Consider the following 19,435-nt stretch of genomic DNA (forward strand, 5'->3'; position numbering starts at 1 on the left):
TTTCTAGGTACATTCTTACTGACAGATTCGCTCTAAGTGCAGCCTTTATGTGTATTATGCTTAATGTTATGTGTTTTACCCCTTAGAATTTTAGATATGTTTTTTTAGCATTCTCCTTTCTTTTTACGTTAAATACGTAGACTAGATCTACTATATATCTAGGTAATTATTTCCAATCTTCTGTATCAATAATATTGATGAGCCACAGTCTAAAACTTGCAGTACCAGTGCATTACTACAGCCAAAACAATTAGCCCTTTTGCATCAACCATCTTCTTAGAAACTTGGTGCATTGTATCAATAGAATGTACTGACATAGAGAAAATGACATTGCCTCCTCTTGTAGTAGATTGAGAAACATAAGAGGGCAGGCTGGTTAAAGCAAACCTAGGATATAAAAAACTCAATCAGCAATGTTTTGGCTACACACACATATATTGCTGGATGAACATAAATAACAGAATTGAGCCAAAAGGGCTTTGTTTACTAGCTTTACCTCAATGTTTCTATGCATATGGACAAAATATTTTGTAACTGAGGTCCAGGATTATAGATGTAACTAGCTATTGAGCCCGTTCTACGCCCGGGTGGTGAGCATTTTTACTGGTATATGTTCTCCCATGCTGGTATTTGTGCTGCTCAATCCTGTTCCCCCATCCTGTTATGTGCTGCCCTCATCCCTATCCTGATATGCATGGCACTCCTCATCCCTATCCTGGTAAGCATGGCACCCCTCACCCTCAATCCTGGTATGCATGGCACTCCTCATCCCTATCCTGGTATGCATGGCGCCCCTCATCCTGGTATGCATGGCACTCCTCATCCCTATCCTGGTATGCATGGCACGCCTTATCCCTATTCTGGTATGCATGGCACCCCTCACTCCCAATCCTGGTATGCACGGCACCCCTCACCCCCAATCCTGGTATGCAGTGCACCCCTCACCCCCATTCCTGATATGCATGGCATCCCTCATCCCCAATCCTGGTATGCATGGCACCCCTCACCCGCAATCCTGGTATGCAGTGCACCCCTCACCCCCATTCCTGGCATGCATGGCGCCCCTCATCCCCAATCCTGGCATGCATGGTGCCCCTCATCCCCAATCCTGGTACGCATGGCACCCCTCACCCTCAATCCTGGTATGCATGGCACTCCTCATCCCTATCCTGGTATGCATGGCACTCCTCATCCCTATCCTGGTAAGCATGGCACCCCTCACCCTCAATCCTGGTTTGCATGGCACTCCTCATCCCTATCCTGGTATGCATGGCACTCCTCATCCCCAATCCTGGCATGCATGGCGCCCCTCATCCCAATCCTGGTATGCATGGCGCCCCTCATCCTGGTATGCATGGCACTCCTCATCCCTATCCTGGTATGCATGGCACGCCTTATACCTATTCTGGTATGCATGGCACCCCTCACTCCCAATCCTGGTATGCACGGCACCCCTCACCCCCAATCCTGGTATGCAGTGCACCCCTCACCCCCATTCCTGATATGCATGGCATCCCTCATCCCCAATCCTGGTATGCATGGCACCCCTCACCCGCAATCCTGGTATGCAGTGCACCCCTCACCCCCATTCCTGGCATGCATGGCGCCCCTCATCCCCAATCCTGGCATGCATGGTGCCCCTCATCCCCAATCCTGGTACGCATGGCACCCCTCACCCTCAATCCTGGTATGCATGGCACTCCTCATCCCTATCCTGGTAAGCATGGCACCCCTCACCCTCAATCCTGGTTTGCATGGCACTCCTCATCCCTATCCTGGTATGCATGGCACTCCTCATCCCCAATCCTGGCATGCATGGCGCCCCTCATCCCAATCCTGGTATGCATGGCGCCCCTCATCCTGGTATGCATGGCACTCCTCATCCCTATCCTGGTATGCATGGCACGCCTTATACATATTCTGGTATGCATGGCACCCCTCACCCTCAATCCTGGTTTGCATGGCACTCCTCATCCCTATCCTGGTATGCATGGCGCCCCTCATCCTGGTATGCATGGCACTCCTCATCCCTATCCTGGTACGCATGGCACCCCTCACCCTCAATCCTGGTATGCATGGTACTCCTCATCCCTATCCTGGTATGCATGGCGCCCCTCATCCTGGTATGCATGGCACTCCTCATCCCTATCCTGGTACGCATGGCACCCCTCACCCTCAATCCTGGTATGCATGGTACTCCTCATCCCTATCCTGGTAAGCATGGCACCCCTCACCCTCAATCCTGGTTTGCATGGCACTCCTCATCCCTATCCTGGTATGCATGGCACTCCTCATCCCCAATCCTGGCATGCATGGCGCCCCTCATCCCAATCCTGGTATGCATGGCGCCCCTCATCCTGGTATGCATGGCACTCCTCATCCCTATCCTGGTATGCATGGCACGCCTTATACATATTCTGGTATGCACGGCACCCCTCACCCCCAATCCTGGTATGCAGTGCACCCCTCACCCCCATTCCTGATATGCATGGCACCCCTCACCCCCATTCCTGATATGCATGGCATCCCTCATCCCCAATCCTGGTATGCATGGCACCCCTCACCCGCAATCCTGGCATGCATGGCGCCCCTCATCCCCAATCCTGGCATGCATGGTGCCCCTCATCCCCAATCCTGGTACGCATGGCGCCCCTCATCCTGGTATGCATGGCGCCCCCTCATCCTGGTATGCATGGCGCCCCCTCATCCTGGTATGCATGGCGCCCCCTCATCCTGGTATGCATGGCGCCCCCTCATCCTGGTATGCATGGCGCCCCCTCATCCTGGTATGCATGGCGCCCCCTCATCCTGGTATGCATGGCGCCCCCTCATCCTGGTATGCATGGCGCCCTCATACCTATCCTGGTATGCGTGGTACCCCTCATCCCCCAATCCTGGCTCATCCCCCAATCCTGGTATGTGTGGTACCCCTCATCCCCCAATCCTGGTATGTGTGGTCCCCTCACCCCCAATCCTGGTATGCATGGTACCCCTCATCCCTATCCTGGTATACATGGCCCCTCATACGAATCCTGGTATGCATGGCCCCCCAGATCCCTATCCTGGTATGCAAGGTCCCCTCACCCCCAATCCTGGTATGCATGGTCCCCTCAACCCCCAATCCTGGTATGCATGGCACCCCTCACCCCCCAATCCTGGTAAGTATGATACCCCACATCCCCCAATCCTGGTATGTGTGGCCCCCTCATCCCCCAATCCTGGTATGTGTGGCCCCCTCATCCCCCAATCCTGGTATGTGTGGCCCCCTCATCCCCCAATCCTGGTATGCGTGGCCCTCTCACTCCCCAATCCTGGTATGCATGGTACCCCACATCCCTTTCACGCTGCACACATACAAAAAAAATTAAACACTTATACTCACCTTTCTTCCCTGTGCTCCAGCGCTGCTGTATCCTGTTCTGCCGGAGGAGTGCGGCACAGGAGTACCGCGCTGTTCGGCGCCATTTTGCTGAAGACACACTGCAAATGTGTCTTCAGTAAAATGGCGCAGGATAGCGCTATGCACCGATTCCGACGACCTTCACTCCGCCCCCGGTCTCTGGCCAGAAGAGAGGCGCCGCGGCAACACTCCTTCCGGGCAGGTAAGTATGGCGCCGGAGATCGCGGTATGCGTTCAGTGTCTACGCATACCGTGATCTCCGGCGCCATACATACTCCTCTTACCTGTAACGGCTCCATAAGTTCATCTGTCTGGAGCCAGACTGTGCAGGCGTGTCGCACTTGCGCAGTCTATAGAGGCTTCAGACATAGGGACGCTTGCAGCGTTATATTATAGATACCCCAATTGACACAAAGTGGAGACTAGCAGGAAGAAAGGGACAATAGGATTCACATAAAAAAATAAAATAAACTTATGAAGATAAAGTAGGAGTTTGAGTATTTTGGCCCTCAGCCCTCATTCAGACATCTGTGATTTTTCTTGTAAGCAAAACACAGACTATTCATCAGGGTTTGGTCAGTGTGTTAGTTTTTACCATCAGTGTTTCCTCTGTGATTTTCTTACATGAAAAAATAAATTTTGTCTCTGGGGGTGTGTACTACGTCACTTGAATGAGGTTGACCAAATATAAGCAGGCAGCTTAGGGGAGAAAAGAACATATAAGTGAAAAAAGAACATAACATCCTCTCCTCACTGATCTCTGCAGCTACTGTGTAGAGATACAGCAGAGCTGAGCTACGCATCACTACAAACATCTCACGGTAGTCAGTTCTCACCCTGCTCTCACACTGACTGTCGTGAGATGAGATCTGGAAAGTTTTGTAATGATACATAACTCCGCACTGCTGCATGTCTACACAGTACCGTGAGAAGCGGGCGTGTTCTTTTCTCCCCTGCAAGACACTGCATGGATATGATTGGTCAAAATCATGCAGCAGAAGAAGTATACACCCCCAGAGACAGATCTCTGGTAACACCCAGTTGAAATTGGTGAAAGATCCTTTTAAAAAAAATAAAATAAAAAACAACAACACAGCATATGGGTCAAATTTGTAAAAAATAATGTACATTAATAAATAGTCTGTATGTGGTATTCATACTGTGATATTTTGTAGATAGATGAGAATGTTTTACATTAGTTACTTAGTCATCATTTGAGGTGATCAATTAGTCATACATGACCTGCATGTTTATCTGCACAACTTTATTACTATCACCCAGGGAGCTTAACCCTACTCCTGAAAATACAATAAATGCAAAGAAATTAAGTAAAAATAATTTATTAAAAGCCTCAATAATATTTACTTAGATATTATCCGTAGAAAAAAAAAAAAAGAATTTCTCTCTCATAATATTCTGATACACTAGATTATTACTTCTCTTCTCAGAGACTTACCAAGTAAGGTTTTGGGTTGGAGACTGTCTGATTAACTTGCCAAATGCTTAAGAATCCTTCTCCATCAGCAACACCACACTGCAAATTACACAAAGACATTATATGAAAATGGTACTGAGCTGACCTACTCATCGAAAGATTCACCAAATCAACTACATCTATAGCTGAATATACCTTATTGCCTTGGGAATTAAAGTACAATCGTGTAACCCGGGCATTTCCAGCTTGGCGGAAACAAATAAGCTGTTGGGGTCGACTCCACTCAAACATGCGGACACTGCCATCTTGAGCTCCAGTAAGATCTGGCATGAATTAATAAAAAAAAAAAAGCGTCATGATTGTGTAAAAATGTTTTTGGACACACTAGAGCCTCAGTCTGCTACTTACAGCACTGGTGGACCGGGTGCGATGCCATTCGTTTCACATTATTTAGGTTCCTTTTTATCAGCTTTAAGAAAATTGAAAATAGGAAAAATATATATCATCAATACATTATAAAGGCCTATTATGATACAGTATGTAATATAAATTACCATTACTGTACGAGTATTACACGATATATATATAACGGAAAATTGTTTTCCATTTACAATGGATTGGGACGTGTATAATGGTATACTGTAATTGCTTTGTCTGATATTATCAATGGATTGTGACTTGTATAGCTTTGTAATTGTTCTGTCTGGCATATGTTTAATGGATTGCTATAAGCATAGTAATAAAAGAAATCGAACTAAACACTTGATGTCTCTTTTTGGCCTTAATTACCATGAATATTTTATCATTCAATTAAAAAAATCTACAGTATAGGATGTAAAAAAAACTCAATACGTATACTTATCTTTTCCTTTTTTTTATTGCTGAATAATAAAAAAAAAATAATGTATAGAAAAAACAAAACAGCTAATTTTTGTGCCAAAAGTAAAATGGTACTAGAACTTCATTCTACATGTTGTTCCGATTGTCATGTAACCATTCTGTTTTGGTTCTTTTTAATTAAACTATATAACAAAAAGTTTTTAATAAAAAAAAAAAATGTCCATACTTTCTTCCCCGTATTAAAACTTCAACAAACTTAAAAGATGGTGTCCAATACTCAAGACAACAAGTACTCAATTTCTATGTACCTCCTTATAAAATAATAACAGCTATACTCCCCTCCGATGCGGGCGCTGTTCCAGCAGTGTCGGCACTGGCTTTCCCTGGGCTTGCGAGAGATTTTGTTATGTCACACGAGCCCTGCAGCCAATCAATCAATGGCTGCTTGACTCTCCACTGCTTCAGATATCTAGTAGAAGTAAGGGTGCTTTCACATCACATTCAGGCACTAGTTCAATGCGCTGAAGGGGTAATACACTATAATGGTGCTGGCAGAGTGAGCGTGTGCTCTGTCGTGTATAATTTTTGTGCATGTATGCCTACTGGAGGTGGACACCGAGACGTAGCAGACTGCTGGCACCGATATACTCTATGGCCCCGTCGGCGCATACGCCTGAATCCCGTTTTTGGACATAAATCCCAATGAGGCCACTGTGGATAGGTGCCTGAATGCAATGTGAGAGTAACTAAATACTGCTGCTGCTCTCACACTTCCTCTGGATGTCCGAAGGAGAGTGAAGCAGCCACTGATCGGCTGCAGGGCTTGTGTGACAATGTCACGCAAGCCCTGGGAGCGCAAGTGTCCAGAGGTGAGTATAGCTATTATTTTATGGGATACAAGGAAATTGAGTAGGGGTTGTCCGAGTAGTGGACAACACCTTTCATTTTATTTCTTCTCTCTCCTATTATGGTAATTGAAGTTGCACTTGTTTGACAGCTGTTAAAAAGATTTGAAAAATGTAATGTCTGAATCAAGCTGGAAACACAGAAGCAGTTTTAAAAGTGTTTTTCAACCAAAAGCAGTATACAGTCCTTCCTTCATATTTCCCATTTGGACTGAATCAACTCAAGGCTTTGGCTAAACACTCCAACTAACTATATAAGAAATGGTCATGGCAGACATGGGGGCCTTTGTTATATTCCCGGCTGGCATGGTTACATATTTGAGTAACGCAATCAATTTGAGGACTTATGCTTATGAACTAACTGAGGGAGACTCTGTTAAGCTTCTAAGATGCCGCCGTTGTTGATTGTGACCATGTCATGTAAGAGATTTGAAGGCCAGGATCAGCCATTTGTTGTATATCTGCTACTACAGCGGTAGCCTGGCTGACACTGTCAATTATTAATGGACTCCTGTTGATTGGAAAGGCACAACTTTGGAGTCCATGAACTTGATACTTTACATCACAATCAAACAATCCTTAAAGAAACATACCAATTGCATGCTCTTACTCTTTGTCTAATTAATATATGTCTATTCACAGACACACAAAGTACTGTGCAAATGTTTTATGCAGGTATGTAGAAAATGCGGCAAAGTAAGAATCCTTTCAAAAATAGAAGTGTTAATAGTTTATTTTTGTAACTTAGCAAAATGCAAAGTGATGAACAAAAGAGAAATGTAAATCAAATCAATATTTGGCACACTGACTTCGAAACAGCATCAATTCTTCTAGGTACACCTGCATACAGTCAAAGATTTGCTAGGATTAAAGTCAAATGTATCAGTAACCAATTATATCCAACAGGTGATAATGATCATCATTTTCATATGTAGGTTGAAACATAGTCTAACTGAAATAGAAACAGTTAAAACTTAAAACTGGGAGCGGAACAGCCAAACTCTGCTGCAAAGGTGAGGTTGTGGAAGACAGTTTCATATCACAGGTCATGCAGTCGTTGCCAATAGTTGTGTGACTGATACAAAATTTGTTTGTTTTTCTGTGTTTTTAGATCTTTTATGGTTGTTGAAGTCGAATTATAAGCAATTCACAAGTTTTAAAACATTTATTGACAACTATATCAAGTTTATGCATAGAATCAGGCCCGATTCTTCAAAACCGGCATTCTTCATGTCAGACTTAAAGAGGAGGCATGCTGGAGTCAGACGCTCCTGATTCATTAAGAAGCACACGCCTCTTAACGAATCTGGCGCATCTGAAAAAATGGCATGCATGGACTGGAATAAAATTTGTGGCATAAGGAAAGCAACCACTCACCATGAATTTGACGGACGGGGTTGTCACATCCCTGTCGCACCCCAGCTCCACCCACTTTGAGCTGGGAAAAAATGGGGCGAGACTGTCAAAATTCACTAAATTTAGAACAGCCTTGCACTGCACCAAAAAATTGCGACTTTAAAAGCTTTTTGCCCCAAAATTCTGCAGTAAAAGCTTTGAAGAATTGAGGCTTCAATTTTTACAGTAACCCTTATTTTTCAAGATTTCTGCAATTCGCCCTAGCATGCTGGATACCGCCTTCTGGGCAAAATTCTGACTGATGGCAACTAATTTTTGGCTAATCGTGGCTTGGAATTTATCACAATTTCTTTGTTTCTGTTTAGGCACTCACTTTTTGAGAATTGACAAAAGGTTCTCAATCGGACTGACATCTGGGGAATTTCCTGGCCATGGATCCAAAATATCAATATTTTGTTCACTGAGCCACTTAGTTATCACTTTTGCCTTGTGACATGGTGCTACATCTCACTGGAACAAAAAACATGGTTCATCACCAGATTGCTCCTGGATGACTGAGATACATTGTTCACGGAGGATGTTTAGATCCCATTCTTCATTCATGGCAGTGTTCTTAGGCAAAATTGTAAGTGAGCCCATTCCTTTGGATTAAAAGCTCCCACACATGAATGTTCTCAGGATACTTTCTGGTGGCAAGGTACAGAACTCATGGTAGCACTCACCTGTTCTTCTCCGGACAATCATTCTTCCAGATATTCCAAGCAGTCTGAAGGTGGCTTCATCAGAAAAATTACTTTACCCCAGTCCCCTGCAGTCCAATCCTGGTATTTCTTGCAAATGTATTGAGTCGGGTATTAAGACGTACTGTTCTTTTTAAAGAAGCACCAAGAAATGGACAACATTGAGTACTGTAAACACAGTGGTTGGCTGTGGCAACTTCGTGCAGCAGAAGAGAGACACATCATGCCTATTTTACTTCAAAATTGGAAGGTGTCCAGTGGTGCCATCAGTTTAGAAGTGGCAGAATCCAGTGCGACCCAGTTACACCCATATACGGTTAGTAGAAATCTGGCCAGAAGAGGTCTTCATAGCCAAAAAGCCAAACCTTTGTCATGTAAACAAGTCCAAATGACTCAACTATGAACAAAAAACATAGGAACTGGGGTGAAAATGGCATCAGGAGCTCTGGACTGCTGAGGTAAAATATTTAAATAATAATGAGTGTCTGTAACCAACAGTGAAGCATGGTGGAGGGTCCTTGCAAGTTTGGGGCTGCATTTCAGCAAATGGAGTTGGGGATTTGGTCAGTATTAATAGTGTCCTCAATGCTGATAAATAAAGGCAGCTAGTTCTCCATCATGCAGTACCATCAGGGAGGCATTTGATTGGCTCCAAATGTATTCTTCAGCAGAACAACTACTTCAAACATACAGCCAATGTCATTAAGAACTATGTTCAGCGTTAAAAAGAACTAGAAGTCTTGGAAGTGATGGAATGGACCCCACAGAACCCTGATCTCATCATCAAATCTGTGTGGGATTACATAAAGTGACAGTGAGATTAGCACAAGCCTACATCCACAGAAGATCTGAGGTTAGTAACCAAGATATTTGGAACCACCTCCCTGCTGAGTTTATTGAAAAACTGTGCAAGTGTACCCATAAGAATTGATGCCGCTTTGAAGGCAAAGGGCGGTGACACAAATATTGCTTGAGTTGATTTCTCTTTTCTTAATTTCATTCATTTTACAGTTTGTTAATTGATAAAAAAAAAAAAATAAAACATTAACACTTCTATTTTTGAAAGCATTCTTACTTACCTGCCTCACACTTTTGAACAGTACTGTAAATACAGAGCAACAGCATTATTATTAAATATGTTATCATGTAAACTGCAAAATGTCCATACAATGCCAGCTCCAGTGCTCGTCTGGCCACTCCCGAGCCAAGGCATGGATGAAGACTGCATCTGTGCCAGGTGAAAAGGAGTCCCACCTGACTGGTGAATGGCTGTAGTAGACCCTCTGAAATCAGGGTCATCAGAACTATGGGGAAAAAAAAAATAGTGCAGTTGTTAGATAGTTAGATTTTTTCATGAACTCTTTTTAGGTTTATGAACACATGTTGTTTGGCTGTCCCTAGGACAATTTGCTCTGGATCCTCAGCAAGTACAGGTGAAGCACATTATTATATAGTTTGCCAGGACTTGCTGTGAAACCCCAGATTAAATAAACAATAAGAGAGTGTCTGACCTTTTAGATTCTCTGTCATATTCCTCTCCAATCCATATATAAGGCTGAGCAGCCAAAAGACTTGACACGTCCAGTTCTTGCACATCATGTGTAGAAGCCAGGACAATTTCATTGTTGTTAGCCTAAAAAAAAGAAATACAATTTTTAAATCTTTATTCTTCGCTAGCATCCCAATACTTACATAAAACGTATGTAGAACTAAAACTTCTTTTTTATGTAATAAGTCATGAAGCGTAAGTAAACGATAATAGCGATATGGTGCCCATAACTCATCATTTTATTGAACAGCCTGTGAAAACTGCAATCTAACCCTTTCTATACCTCTAAATAGGTTTTCTACATTTGACCACCTGGCTTATATTGTTCTTTAGTTTTTCCTCTTTCCGCACATGTTCAAAGTGCAAATGTTAATGCCAAATAAATAGTGCTCATGTTTTCTTCTTATTTGTTTCTTCGGTGGTGTTTAAATTAGGTTTTAGTCATGTTTTACCAACTTTAAATAAAGTGAGCAAAACTTTCTTGTGCAATCAGACAGTTCTTAGTAATATATAAATGAGGAAATACATAGTCATTTATATTTACTTACCTTATTAATAGCAAACGCCATTATTATATCAGACTCCTTGTGAATTATTTTCGCTTTTCCGCCTGGATAACCAAGATCAGCTTCAACCTACAAAAAAATAGATATCTGTGCATCACCTCAGCGACTCTGGGGACAAACTTTCTTAACAGACATGTATACAAAAAGATTATGTTAGTGCAGCTGAAGTTCACATGTTCCAGCATTTTAAGGTTAATATAAGTTTCATTAATTTGTTACTTGTAAGCCCGACATACATGTATTCCCCAAAGACATAATCAAAACAGGAATTAGCATGTGACATAGAAAGTTAAAAAAAAAAGATCATGATGTTCATCAGTCAGGCGCTGTCAGATTTTGCTGAGGGTTGGCACACTGCTGTTCTTCACAGAATTCAGAATTGAAAAATTGGAAGAACTTTTGAATGTAAAAATATTAACTTATTTGTGCAAATATGAAAGCACATATCGATTAAAGCAAGGCATAACATCAGCAATAATACAGCAGGAGAAGAACACATATACAGAAAATGCTGGTATCAGTGAACACAGAGGTGAGTGCAAGAGGAGGACGAGCCTTTGTAGGACATACTACCTGGATTTTCAGAAGATCTGCTATGGAGTCTACTCTGAAACGCTCCGCACTGTCTTCTACAGACTACATGACACCACACAGTCACAAACACGAAAAACACATGCACAAAGAAACACACATGAAAAAAAGAAAATGTATGAGACATTCCAGGTCACTATTAAGGAACAATCATATTAGCTCGACAAATACTTGTGTGATGCCTTACCATGCACTGTAAATGCAGGTCTAGAGCATCCACACAAAAACAGATAACACATGAAATAACAAGCAGTAATAGTACAACATAAATGTAATAAAATGGAAAAGATGCAAACATAAAAGAGGCAAAAATTGCAAATAACCGCAGGTGGAAATACCATACTTACACAGATATTTCCCCAACGCTACGTTCTGCTAGCGGTATTTAACATTTACATTATTTGCAATTCTGATTTGGACACATGGCAAGTCCAGATTTTGGCAATGCTGTCTAGTAATATATGAAAAAAATGAATGAATGGATTGTCCACTACTTGGACCCCTTCTGAATCCCTGCGTTTCCACACCGCTAAAAAAAATAAATAAATAAACCTTATGCACTTCTCCAGTGCTAGTGCCGTTCCAGCGGTGTCAGCACTGGCTCTCCCGTGGCTCGCATAACATTATGTCATGCGATCCCTGCGACCAATCAGCGCTGGCTTCACTCTCCTTTTCTACAGATGTAACTGACTTCTGGAGGAAGTTGAGAGCTGTGACTGCTCTCACTTCTTCCGGATGTCTTTATGTGAACGAAAGACGAGAGAATGAAACAAGTGCTGAATGGCAGCAGGGGTCAATGTCACGCGTAGTGATGGGAGAGCCAGTGACGACAACGTTGGAACAACGCCGACACTGCAAATTAGTATAAGTGTTATTTTACTGAGGGGGATCATAGGGATTCAAAAGGGTATGTCTGAGCAGTGGACAACCCCTTTAAGGCACTACAGGTGCCTGAAATCCATCAGAACTGTCTGTAACAATGGATTTTTAATAGTTATTTATTCAGTATTCGGATGCTGGAATCGGTTTCTCTGCGTATGGTACAAGTGCTGCTACGCATGTCCATGCATCCCTGGTGATGTTTTTGACACGTACAGGGATTTTTAATGTCAATGTAACAGCCATAAACTGTTCAATTTAGCAACGTGACAGGGAGAAACATGAAAAACAAAATAATACAAAAGGATGCTAGCCATACAAGCCAAAAATAGAGCACATTGAGTAAGAATACCTCACTCTGTTTCCTCTTCTTGGTAAAGATGTATCTAATAAAGGTTTCCTGGAGAAGTTCTTGTTTGACGAGGTAATGCCAGAGCCGCCTTACTGGAAGTGTGCTATAATCTCTGGATCTGAATTAAAAGAGCCTCGTTAGAGATTATAGACAACAAAAATTCACAGTAAAATATTGAAAATAACTGTGCCTCTAACTTTTTAAATACCTTTATGTGTAAAGAGAATTTATCTCCAATCTGTGGCTGCTCTTTTTATTTAACATGAGAGGACCCCAAAAGGGGAGAGATCTCACTCTTTGTATTAATCCAGCAATGCCGTGTACTTCACCAAGCTGTTGCCAAATGGTAACATTACAGCGGTTACCATTCCGTAACATGTTAGTGGAGTACGCGGCAGCGCTGGGTTAGTGCAGAGAGCAAGGTCTCGCTCTTTCACTGAGACAGCAACAGCAGAGAGTTGAGGGATCCTGCACCGCGTGCTGGGATACCAGAATTGGGAAGTTCGGTCCCGACATTAGTGGAAAGCCAGGCCATTTTGGGGGGGCAATAGGAGCACTTATGAGCGCTTTTGACATGATCTTCTATAAAATAAAGTAATCAGTCTGGAGCTGTCCAATCTTTTAATAATAAAAGAAAGGGATAGCCTCAGATTGGTTACAGCTACTTTGTAAGGTTCAAAATGATGTGCCAGATTAGTGGGGTTCCGACATCCAGCAGTTACCAGCTCTGGCCGGAAGTAAACAGTGTACAGATTGCAACAACACTGCTCCATCAGACTTTGTAGTGGTCGCTCCCAGGTACTACAGGTCAGCTTCCATTACCTGGGAGAGGTCACTAAATAGTATGACGGAGTCTTAGAGTTCTGCTCTGTACACTGATTCAATCAGGCCGCTTCCAGAACTGGTAACAGCTGATCGATGGAGGTATCGAATTCCAGACCCCCACCAACCAAATACCAATTACCTATCCTAAAGATAGGTCATCCACATCATCCCACTGGAAAATCTCTTCAAAGGATCGTTCTAAAGTTTCATTTTCGAAAGCCCTAACAAAAAAGAAGGAAGCAAGGCAGTGGTGTGCTTCTGAAGACTTACGGCATGGTTGCACCACTGATCCGCACTGGGCAATAGCATCGGAAGAGTGCAAGGACTCAAAAGCTGGCAGGATTGTGCTCTTTAACTATCTGGCTAGATTTACATCAGTGATTACAAGTTCTTTTTAATAGCACACGCTCAGCCATGATGATAGACTGCAGGGTGGGCAATAACCTTGACAATCAGAATTAAACAAAAATAAAATCCTTCTGTTCTTGAGGAGAGAGAGGATATTTAATAAGATTAAAATTGCTATGTTGCTTGTTTTTATAGGTACTTGGCAATTTTAACCTTTAATGATGTTGAGACAACCCCTTTAATCTGTTGATCATTACCTATTTATAATTAACCGTAACATGCCATAAAGAAGATGTGAAGAATACAATTTTTTTTTCTATATCAACTTAGTCTCGTACTTGAATGGTGTATTTTCCGGGTCAAGCATGGCTTTGTGACGTAGAATGGCAGGTCCAGTCCCTACAGTCAGTTCACTAGGAATGGTGTTAATGTAATTTGGTGGTGGGCCTTCAAACTGGTCCATTGTTTCATAAAGAATTTGTTCCCAGTTTTCTAGGTTTTTGACAACTCCAATGCCCAGTGGAGACGTTACTGGAAGATCTAGTAAGAAAAATTTAAAAGCAGCAGCGTTACTATGTTGTGGCAGGATTAATAAGTATGCAACAGTTTATCTGCAAATAAAATAGAATATTGAAAAAAATTGTAGAAAACTTCTGAAAAAAAGACAAAAGACAAAATAACCTTTATTCCAATTATGGGAAGAAATAAAATCTGAAGACACTTTCCTTATACCACTACACTAGATGTATAAAGACCTTTGTCCACTGGCCAGACAGAAGGCTAGACTGAGTGCCAGTTATCAGTCTGTTTTCCACTGGTTGCTGTTTCTTTGCTTGTACTACATGACCGTTTTTTCCTCACCAAGCCCAATGGGTTAATCTTTTCTGGTCAGGACTGTACTTGCAGCTCATGCTGCTCAAGGCACCAAGGATAAATTCACCCTTATTAAATGCATAATGCCAGTTGCCAATTAGGCTATATTCAGATCTGTGTTTGGAACGTCCATATAATATTTCATGACGTTTAATGAGAAATGGTACTGAATACAGCACTATTTTTGCAGCAGCCATTCCCCTCCCCATTAGTGCTGCTTGTGCTTCCACAGAAGAGAGGGAAGAGCTTTGTGCGCCTCACCATTCCACTCAGCCTGTGAACCCCTGATCCTAAAAGATGAGGGTTTGTTTGTAAGTCTTGTGGAGGCTGTAATACGAAGATATATAATGTTTAGTGATCATTGCAATAATCTACTGCCAGCCTAGTGGCAAATAAGACCTGTATCTGGTACAGGGAGAAGGATATATCATTTCTGAACCTAGAATTATCTGAATACTTCCCTTCTTATACCACACGGAGACTTGGGGACCCTGGCTATCATATGCTAGGCTCCTGACAGACTAGTGGATATACTTCTGCTTGATAAAATTGGTCAACGCAGAGTAAGCTCCTAAGTTACGCCTTGATACTTCTAGTTCTTCTTCAGGTTCTGACTCCTGGCCGCTCCAATCTACTCCTGGTCTTCCACTTGGACTATGACTATAGACTTGTTGAATTGAAAGTCTCTGATCGGTAACCAACTCTTCTTGCTGCAAGCTGATGACTATTCTGGGGATTCTTTATAACCAAGTCCAGGCTACCTTCCTTGTCGGTGGCTAGATTAAAGACCAGCGAGCCCCTTAGCCCACCCTACTCTAGCCAGTTCTAAACCATCTGCAGACTCTAGCATCTACCAAGAGAGTAAAAAAATAAAAAACAAAAATAAGAAACAAATTGGTTGGCATCCATATACGAGTTTCAGTAGGTCAATTAATAACCCCAAATCTAAAAAAGATTTAGATTACAATCTTCAGAAATCCAAAACTGGCACAAACCTGCAAGTTCTAGTCCAGCAATCGGGAAGAAATTCTTAAGATTTTGGACTGCAAATTTCACCATTGCCAAACGGATGAGTGTCCAACTGAGAATATAGAAATTAATGTAGCTTTACACTGCAATTGGTCATCAATTTAGAAAACATGCAAAATACAAAAATCCTTAAAAAACTGCATAGTCAGAATAATCTCTTAGGATATTTGCAGATGTTCAGTATTTACAGTAGAAAAATCCGCTGCAAACACTGGAGTGCTGGCAGGAAATGAGAACGTTTTGCCGTGTTTCTTGTGTGTACGTATTTTCCCCGTTAATTTGAGCAGGTGAAAAATGTTGCAAAACCGCTGAAAGAATTGACATGCAAAGACCCCAAACTGCTGCAAATCTGCAAGGAAAAAATGAGCAGCGTGTGCATGAGACTTCAGAAATCTCATTCACTTTGCTGGTAAACTAAAACGCTGCAATTTGTGGCAGCAATAACTAAACGGCTGAATATACCCTTAATAATAATTTTTATAGCGCCAACATATTCCGCAGCACTTTACAATTTTAAGGGGGAATTGTACAGACAATAAAGACGTTACAGAATAAGCATAACTCGGATATTAAAAGGAGTGAGGGCCCTGCTCGCAAGCTTACAGTCTATGAGGAAATAGGGGGGGACAGAAAAGGTAAAATGTACATGTATTGTATAATACAGCCATAATATGCTAAATAGGGTAAGAACATAGCACTACATGAACTGGTCACCAGCCAGTACGTGTACAGTACAGACAGAGGCTAATCAGGGCATGGATGGTATGAACATGATTTTGAAGAAAATTTTAATATGGGACAAACTAGGACAGTTAGAGAAGTATTTTGAGGCGATAGGCCAGGCTAAGGAAATGGGTTTTTAGGGCATGCTTAACCACTTCTGGCCAGAGCCTGTTTTTGCCTTCGTGACCGGGCCAATTTTTTCAATTCTGACCACTGTCACTTTATGAGGTAATTACTCTGGAATGCTTCAACATATTCCCCTGATTCTGAGATTGTTTTTTCGTGACATATTGTACTTCATGATTGTGGTAACATTTCTTCGATATCACTTGTGTTTATTTGTGAAAAAAATCGGAAATTTGGCGAAAATTTTGAAAATTTTGCAATTTTCAAACTTTGAATTTTCATGCCCTTAAATCAGAGAGATATGTCACACAAAGTAGTTAATAAATAACATTTCCCACATGTCTACTTTACATCAGCACAATTTTGGAACCAAAATTTTTTTTTGTTAGGAAGCTATAAGGGTTAAAAGTTGACCAGCGATTTCTCATTTTTCCAACAAAATTTACAAAAACATTTTTTTAGGGACCACATCTTATTTGAAGTGACTTTGAGGGGTCTATATGATAGAAAATACCCAAAAGTGACACCATTCTAAAAACTGCACCCCTCAAGGTGCTCAAAACCACATTCAAGAAGTTTATTAACCCTTCAGGTGTTTCACGGGAATTTTTGGAACGTGGAAGAAAACAATGAACATTTCACTTTTTTTCACAAAAATGTTACTTTAGACACAATTTTTTTTATTTTCACAAGGGTAACAGGAAAAAATGGAATACACAATTTGTAGTGAAATTTCTCATGAGCGCGCTGATACCCCATATGTGAGGGAAAACCACTGCAGGGTTCGGAAGGGAAGGAGCGCCATTAGACTTTTTGAATGTAAAATTTGTTTGAATAATTAGCAGACGCCATGTTGCGTTTGGAGAGCCCCTGATGTGCCTAAACAGTGGAAACCCCCTACAAGTGACACCATTTTGGAAACTAGACCCCTTATGGAACTTATCTAGATGTGTGGTGAGCACCTTGAACCCCAAGGTGCTTCACAGAAGTTTATAATATTGAGCTGTAAAAATAACATTTTCAAATTTTTCCCACAAAAACGTTTTTCATCCCTTAATTTTGCATTATCATAAGGGTAATAGTATAAATTGCACCATGAAATTTGTTGTGCAATTTCTCCTGAACACGCCGATACCCCATATGTGGAGGCAAACCACTGTTTGGGCGCACGGCAGGGTTTGAAAGGGAAGGAGCGCCATTTGACTTTTTGAATGTAAAATTTGTTTGAATAATTAGCAGACGCCATGTCGCATTTGGGGAGCCCCTGATGTGCCTAAACAGTGGACACCCCCCACAAGTGACACCATTTGGAAACTAGACCCCTTAGGGAACTTATCTAGATGTGTGGTGAGCACCTTGCACCCCCAGGTGCTTCACAGAAGTTTAGAATATTGAGCTGTAAAAATACAATTTTCACATTTTTCCCACAAAAAATGTTTTTCATTCCCTAATTTTGCATTATCATAAGGGTAACAGGAGAAATTGCACCATGAAATTTGTTGTGCAATTTCTCCTGAGTACGCCGATACCCCATATATGGGGGAAAACCACTGCTTTGATGTACGGCAGGGTTCGGAAGAGAAAGGAGTGCTATGTTGGCTGGGATAGGTTGCAGACACCATGTCACATTTGAAGAGTCGCTGACATGCCGAAACAGCAGAAACCCCCACAAGTGACCCCATTTTGTAAACTACACCTCTCAAGGAATTCATCTAGGGAAGTAGTGAGTATTTTTTAATTTTTACATTTATACCATTGGGCAGTGAAAAAAGCATAATTATATTTTTACCACAAAAAAATGTTTTACCCTCAGATTTTACATTTTCACACAGGGCAATGGGTAAAAATGGTGCCGAAATGTGTCACACAATTTCTTCTAAAAGTGGCAATACCCCATATGTGGCTGTATCGTACCGCTTAGCCATACGGCGAGATCTGGGGGGGACGGAGCGCTATTTGACAATTGGAGAACAAATTATTGTAGAATAGGCATTTGGATTTGGGAGCACAAAATTTTCTGAATTTCTTTTGGGGGGCAAGGGCCATTTCGCTTTTCCAGAGCCTTTCTGCTACCAGTAACTTGGAAGTCCCTTATATTTTTAACAGATGACGGACCTGAGTGGGGACTAGCTTTTTTTGAGGACCGAGTTGAAGCTTTTATTGGGAACATTTTACGTAACATTTATCCGGCGCTCTAGGCTGAGCACTTACATCGGGGTTTCCATCTAAATTTCCAAGTGATATAATTCAGATGAAACCCCTGCCGGATCCATTTACTGTAATGAGGCAGCAGAGTTACTCTGGACTCCGTCTGGCCTCTGTTTAGCGGTGTCCTTTTTTTCAGAAGTGCACAAAACTGTGGCCAACCGCACTTTTTTGCACGCCTAAAAAAACTGACACCGTGGGATCACAGGCCAGATGGCATCCACAGTGGCCTATATCTGCCTCATTACAGGGAATCTTCCGTCATGGGTTCCGGCTGAATCACGTATTTCAGAGATTTACACGGAAACTCTGGTGTAAGTGCTCAGCGCAGAGCGCAGGATAAATGTGAGCAGAGCCTTACTGGGATCTTTGGGAGACATAATAAACAAATCAGTAGCAGGTGAAGAATTGGTTTTATTTATTTTTTACGCCGTTCCTTGTGTGGTATAAGTGATTAGATTACTTTATTCTTCGGGTCGATGCGATTACAGAGATACCAGATTCATATTGGGATTTTAGGACTGACAGCTGTCACACACTAAGACGCTTTTTCTTTTTTGCAAAATCTAGTTTTTGCATCGCCATATTTTGAGAGCTATAATTTTTCCATATTTCGGCCGACAGAGTCATGTGACGGCTTGTTTTTTTGCGGGACGAGTTGATATTTTTATTGGTACCATTTTTGGGTACGTG

At 42.0% G+C, this 19,435-nt stretch overlaps 1 protein-coding gene across 1 annotated transcript in view; it reads right to left on the reverse strand.

The window, feature by feature from the left end:
- Positions 1-19,435, reverse strand: part of DMXL2 (Dmx like 2) — a 152,504-nt gene that overhangs the window by 17,903 nt on the left and 115,166 nt on the right. The window contains exons 27-36 of the mRNA XM_073654720.1: positions 15,655-15,740; positions 14,125-14,326; positions 12,614-12,731; positions 11,365-11,427; positions 10,774-10,860; positions 10,188-10,309; positions 9,845-9,980; positions 5,244-5,304; positions 5,031-5,158; positions 4,857-4,934 (exon numbers count right to left, since the gene is read on the reverse strand). Of these exons, the coding sequence (XP_073510821.1) occupies positions 4,857-4,934; positions 5,031-5,158; positions 5,244-5,304; positions 9,845-9,980; positions 10,188-10,309; positions 10,774-10,860; positions 11,365-11,427; positions 12,614-12,731; positions 14,125-14,326; positions 15,655-15,740 (1,081 nt within the window). The remainder of the gene's footprint in view (positions 1-4,856; positions 4,935-5,030; positions 5,159-5,243; positions 5,305-9,844; positions 9,981-10,187; positions 10,310-10,773; positions 10,861-11,364; positions 11,428-12,613; positions 12,732-14,124; positions 14,327-15,654; positions 15,741-19,435) is intronic.

Source organism: Phyllobates terribilis, unplaced genomic scaffold (assembly GCF_046119375.1).
Source record: "Phyllobates terribilis strain yellow unplaced genomic scaffold, ASM4611937v1 Scaffold_11__3_contigs__length_659146591, whole genome shotgun sequence".
Lineage (NCBI taxonomy): Eukaryota > Metazoa > Chordata > Amphibia > Anura > Dendrobatidae > Phyllobates > Phyllobates terribilis.